The 6,603-nt window shown below is 41.6% G+C and overlaps 1 protein-coding gene across 1 annotated transcript in view; it reads left to right on the top strand.

The window, feature by feature from the left end:
• Positions 1-677: 677 nt before the first annotated feature.
• The window catches only part of LOC118478662 (gamma-aminobutyric acid type B receptor subunit 1-like), a 27,619-nt gene continuing 21,693 nt past the window's right edge, over positions 678-6,603 (top strand). The window contains exon 1 of the mRNA XM_035972696.1: positions 678-848. Coding sequence (XP_035828589.1) covers positions 801-848 — 48 coding nt within the window. The 5' untranslated portion in view covers positions 678-800. The remainder of the gene's footprint in view (positions 849-6,603) is intronic.

Genomic DNA, 6,603 nt, shown 5'->3' on the forward strand with positions numbered 1-6,603 from the left:
TGTGTGTGTGTGTGTGTGTGTGATTATGTGTCTGTGTGTACGTGTGTGTTTGAGAAGGCGACCACACGGTTAAGTCCAGAGGTATATAATGCGTGTGTGTGTATGTGTGTTTGTTTGTGTATGTGTGTGTGGTTGTGTGTGTGAATGATAGGCTGGTGAAATAAAACATGGGTTTGGGGAGAAAGAATATTTTTAAAAAAACAGTAGAAAGAGAGAGAGAGGGAGAGAATGACAGAGACAGAAAGAGAGGGAGAGAGAGAGAGAGAGAGAGAGAGAGAGAGAGAGAGAGAGAGAGAGAGAGAGAGAGAGTTTTTGAATATGTCTGTCTGTCTTTCTGTCTGTCTAGGTGGGTGGTTGGCGAGTGCTTTGGTGTGGTTTGCTTCTTCTTTCCTATAAAAAATATATCTTCTCTATCTCCCCTCCTTCCTTTTTGTGTTTGTTACTCTCTTGTAAACGTGGGAGATTGGCGGGTGCTCTGGTGTGATTTCCCCCTTCTTTTCTATCAAATATCTGTCGTCCTTATCTCCTTTTCTTCTTTTTTATGTTTGTTACTCTCTCGTAACTCCTCTAATCTTCTGGGGCCCATATGACCTTATGCAGTTGCGAGCGCCGTAAAACCTCTACTAAAACAAAAACTGCCTTGTAACACCTCGATTCTTCTGCACTTATATGACTTGATTGTGTTGCAAGTGCCGTAAAACTCTTACCTAAACTAAAACTGCCTGTCTGTCTGTCTGTCCGTCCAGGTGTACGAAGACTACGAGATCATCCCAAAGATTGACTACTGCACGAGTCAGCACATGGAGATCTGGCTCGGAGCCCTGTACGCCTACAAGGGACTTTTGCTGGTCAGTTGGGACACTGTGACGTCACGTTGGTCAATGTGTGTACATGTTGTGCTGTGCGTCTGTGGTGGGTGGGTGGGTGAGGATGGGGGTATGGTAGAGTTGTTGTTGTTGTTGTTGTTGTTGTTGTTGTTGCTGTTGTTATTGTTGCTGTTGTTATTGTTGTTGTTGCTGTGCGTGTGTGGTAGCCTATCCGTTCGAAGTGTTTGGAGCACCGAAGAGCGTGCCTTTCGCCAGGGCCACCACCTCCCTTGGGTAGCGGGTGAGGTAGTCCAACCTCCCTGAATCCTCCTCGAAGAGATGCCACTGCCGGAACTTTCGGTTGGCAAATAATCTTGGCGTCAAGTTTTTATTTATGCTCTGCAGTGAACCTCATTGTTTCTACCTACCTAATCTGAGGCAGAGGCTGGATATGCGATTCACGATTGTTGTTGCTGTTGTTGTTGTTGTTGTTGCTGTGGTTTTGTTGTTGTTGTTTTTGTTGTTGTTGTTGTTGTTGTTGTTACTGTTGTTGATGTTGTTTTTGTTGTTTTTGTGGGTGGTTAGAGGGCGCCACTGTTAGGTCCTACTTCTTTACTGCCCCTCTGTTGTTTCTGTCTGCCAGTCTGACTTACTTTTTCTCAGCACTAAATGACCTCTATTGTTTTGATGTGCTTCTCTTTACTCAAACAAGCAAGTTGTTGTTGCTTTTATTGTTGTTGTTGTTGTTGTTGTTGTTGTTGTTGTTGTTGTTGTTGTTGTTGTTGTTGTTGTTGTTCATATTCCTGGTTAAGATGCCGTTGTAGTAATAATTATATATTCTTATGCACAATAGATTTGTAAATGGGCTGACATATCAAAGTCATGCTCATACTGTTCTGAAACAACATAGGGGGAAATGCTGCTTTTTCTTTCCTCATGCTTACCATCTTCTTTTCCCTCTAACTCTTTTTTATGTTTGTCACTCTCTTGTCAACTTCTATTTCCGGGGTGCTTAGATTGTCGAAGTAGACTTTGTGCTGTTGAGGCTAAAGAGGTGAGCAGAGTAAGCCTGATTCCCCGTTTCACTTCTCTGTTGACATCCACCCCTTGGCGTCATATGACTTTAATATGCAGTCGGGAGCGCCGTAAAAACCTGATTAAAACGAAAACAAATTCTAATTTAAACTGAAAAAAGAGGGAAGTGAAATAGAACAAGAGGGAAACGAGCAGAAAAAAACACGCATGTACTTCCACAACACAGAAGAAAACTAAGCTAACGGAGAGAGACAGACAAAAGGAAGGACCGGTGCTGAAATGTCGTAATGCTGAGAGAGAAATAAAATGATGGAATGAGGATCACGTGATCAAGTTCTTTTGTTCTCAATTCGTCGCTTTTAAAAGACATCGTGTGACCCACTTTCGTTACATCTAATCTCCTGGGGAAAATCTTAATAAATGTGAGGAAAAGCGTGGTAAAATCAGGCGCTCGTCAAAATAATAAAATTGAAGGAACTGTCATTTTCGGGCCAGTTTGGCTTTTTTATCGAATTTATTTGTAAACATTTTTTGCGAAAATTCTTTATGTTCATTAAAGAACACATTTGTATTTGGAGTTTACGGTAAAAACGTTGATTAGAGGCACAAAAAGATGTAAATTTTCATTTACCACGGGCTCTCAAGCTGTGAAAATAACCAAACTTCTTTGGCGGCCGTTTTCTCGCTAATCTAACCTCTTTTTTGCCGAAGCCTACTCTTATCGATTTTAGACCACCAAGGAATCTTTAACGTGCGCAACTGGCGCACGGGGCCTCCGAGATTTTTCGCCCATGTCCGAGAAGGCGAGGATCACACCAAAAGATCAAAGGTGTGACTGAAAGACAGCAGTAAGGAGGAGCCAAGGAGAACTGTAGAAAGACTGCATAAAGAGTTAGGAGCCCTGAGGTGAGGGCAGGAAGCGGAGACGAAATCAGACAACAGAACATTGTTAGAGAGCAGGAATGGAAGTGAAAGGAGACAATTTTAGGGAAGAAATGTTTTTTCAGTCACTACCCGGATTTGAAACCGGGACCTTTAAATGAGAGGCGAACACCCACCTTTACCACTAGGCCACGATAGTCCCCCAATTTAAACTTTGAAACAAGGCGACCTACGCATCCTTCAGTTGCAGATATCTCGACTTTTATTCAAGATAAATGGTTATATTTTTTTCATTGAAAGCAAGATACATGAACAAGATTTAAGATGATACTAATAACTCTACATGCCCCAAAATTGACGAGCGTGTGATTCCACCGCGTCGTGACACAAATAATACAGACATGATTAAATGATCTCCTGCTAATTGTCTCTCCAACGTAAGCCGACTGGGGCGGAGCATCGATCGAAACTCAACACAAAAAGCCCACATCTTTAGCGCATCTGGCTTGCTATTCTCAATTCACATAATTGTATTCATTTTGTAAGATAATTTTCCTTGGCCTAATTACCTGAATACTCGCCATACTGATTCATCCATCCATCGATCCACATAAGAAGTTAGTCTAAGGTTTCTCCTCCACTATCGAGGTATTCTAGAAGAGTTGTGTTGCTCTGTTTGTGAAATTGGGTGGTTGGCGGTTGCTCTGGTTGTGGTTTGCTTATTTCCCATTAAACATCTATCGTCCATATCTCCCTTATTTCTTTTTTATGTTTGTTACTCTCTTATAACACCTCTATAATCTTCTGGCGCTCATATGACCTTGTGCAGTTGTGAGCGCCGTAAAACCTTTACTAAACCATTTTTTTAAAAACTCTGTTTATGAAAATGGTGAAATGGTGTAGCTTTAAAGTCCCTATCTGCACTTGTAGGTTATTTAAGAGGTGGGAGCCTCCGAGTTTAGCGTCCGTCTCCGAAAGGAGTGAGCCAAATTTAAATAGGAAATCCGAATACAGTGTCTTTCCCAAAGACACAACGTCGGACCGAGCTGAGGCTCGAACACCCGAAACCGCAATCTCATGATTACGGGTCCGATAGCCTAACCACTAGGCCACCGACACAACGCTGTATGTGTGAGTGTGGTTGTACGCGGTGAAAAGATCTCCCCCCCCCCCACTCCCCTCAGGAGACCCAGAGAGCTTTTCTCCACTGGCTTAGACAAAGCTCTTTGACAAAGTTACTTCTCGCTACCCAAGAATTACAATATTCTATCTGCTCAGTACTCAGTTTTGAGAAATTTGACCTCAAAGATTTAGAGTCTCACATCATTTCAATTTTTTTTTAATGCAGTTCTTTGAAATATGAGTATATGTATCACGACGCGTTGGAATCAGGCGCTCGACAATTTTTAGCAATATAAAATTATTGGTATCACCTTTAAGCTTGATCATTTGACTTTCTTGCAATGAAAAAAACAACAACCCACATTTCTTTTATATATAAAAGTGGAGATATTTGCTACTGAAGGAGGCGGGGATGGCCTGGTTTCAGAGATAAAACTAACGAAAAAAAGTTGGTTGATTTCTAAAGCTTGAGAGTCCTTGGAAACTTAAACTTTACATTTGCTGTGCCTTTTATCAACGTTTTCCAGGAAAATCATCTCAGAAATGTTTTTAAAAGGACATAAATGGTGTTGAGCCAAAAAAAAAATTGAAAGCACGTGTCAAACTGGACGAAAAATGTAAGTATCTTCTTTTGCATTATTTTGACGAGCGCCTGATTTCGCCACAATGCCTCACATATTGTTAACGGCTCCGAATGATCTTACGATTTTGATCGAGCAGATAGACCGTTTCGTGTCTACAAATCTCATGGTCTTTGTAACCTCAAAACGGCCCCAAATGTGAGATACAGCTTTGTAATTCTTAGGTAGCGTTTGTCGTCGGCCTTTCTCTCTCCGACTAGCTCTAGCCAAACAGCGCCGTGTGGTATACGCACTGACTGCACATGTCCATATCGAAGAAAACAAAATAGCAGTGTTTGAAATGTGGTGCCACCGTAGAGTGGCCAGAATAAGTTGGAAAGTAAAACAGACAAAGTTAGGTGTGTCAGATTCCACACACAAGACAAACCCTGCTGAATAATATGAAATGTAGGGAAATGCAATGCTATGGCCGCTTAATACGACACGAGACCATTGCGAAAGAGATGCTTGAAGGAAGGATGTGGGGCAGAAGAGCTAGAGGAAGACACATAGTAAAATGGATGGACAACATAATAATAAACATGGACTGGACTGGATATGGCAGAATGTGCAACAACACCTCGGGACCGTGGAGGATGGAAGTTCATTACACGTCAACCTCTGAGTCAAAGATAAATCAAATAATAGTTGATAGCATTTGTACAGCGCAAATCCCCCGCTCATCAGCAAGCTCTATGCGCTTCTCCATCTATACTATTACCCTAGCAGACCTGAGAGCATTCTGAAACAACCTCATCTTCCCGAGAAGCATACAGTGCAAGTGGCCACTCATAGGCGCTAAAACACTAACATACTGACAAAATCTTTCGCTGTCTATGGCCGGGTACCCATTCCCACCTGGGTGAAATGAGGAAAATTCGGGCAAAGTTCCTTTCCCAAGGCAACGTCGGGCCCGCGGCTCCAACCCACGAACCCGCAACCTCACGATTACGAGCCCGGTAGCCTAACCTATATTATAGGCCTCCAGGTATCTAAGCATTGATCCGTTCAGTTTTGTAGATTAAAATTACTCTCAAGAAGTAACGTGAGAATCTGGTGACTTCTAGACCCCCAGATAAAGGACGCGTTCACAGCCTCTGCCGTCTTCTGACAAGAAAATCCCCAACATATCTGCCACTGTATAACTGTCTACCTACCTAGGTCCTCTCTTCACTTGTCTTGGTCCGCTAGAATAATATGCTAATACTAACGAAGTCACCTTCGCAGAGACTGTGCCCAGTATTTCGGAAGTTCACTGTGACATTAAAGATGGTTCCATTAGGGAACGGGATAGCGGGTGCCCACGTCCTTCGTGACTCATCAGAGCAGAGGTAGATAGGACTAACGCTAACATTAAAATACAACCTCAACTAAGAGAAGCATGTCTTCTTAATAATTATTTGCATAAACACCATCCCACTTTATAACCATTTCTGAAATCATCATTGCTCTTAGATCCTTGACAATCATTGACATACATCTATAATTATCTTTGAACACCTAACTGTAACAGTTACATGTTATAACAATACTAATTACGTACGTAATACACTATTGAACACTATTATACGCACTTTTTTCTACTATTCAGATGACGTCGATATCATAAAAATGGGCAAGGGACAAACATTTTTTTAAATTGAAAAGGAAACGTCTGTGTGAGGCAGCATGGAGAAATGAGGCGCTCGTCACAATAATGGAAGTGGAGAAATGAGGCGCTCGTCACAATAATGGAAGTGGAGAAATGAGGCGCTCGTCACAATAATGGAAGTGGAGAAATTGGTATTTTTCCGCAGGTTTGGTACTTTTTACCGAATTTTTGTTTTTTATGCCCAAAACTTTTCATGCCCATTTAAAATATATTTTAGTATAGATTTTACTGAAAAACGCTGATTAATTAAATGCATGAAAGATGCAAATGTTCAGTTTTCACGGGCTCTCAAGCTAAGGAATTAACTAAACTATTGCGGCCTTTTTTTTCGCTAATTTTACCTCTGAAACCAGGCAACCCCACCTCCTTCAATCGCCAGTGTCTCAATTGTATCCAAGATAAATGTTGTTTTTTTCATTGAAAACGTGGCAAACGGACAGGCTTTAAGATAATACCAATAACTCCTAAAGCCAAAAAAATTGACGAG

This window comes from Aplysia californica, unplaced genomic scaffold (assembly GCF_000002075.1).
Source record: "Aplysia californica isolate F4 #8 unplaced genomic scaffold, AplCal3.0 scaffold00798, whole genome shotgun sequence".
Lineage (NCBI taxonomy): Eukaryota > Metazoa > Mollusca > Gastropoda > Aplysiida > Aplysiidae > Aplysia > Aplysia californica.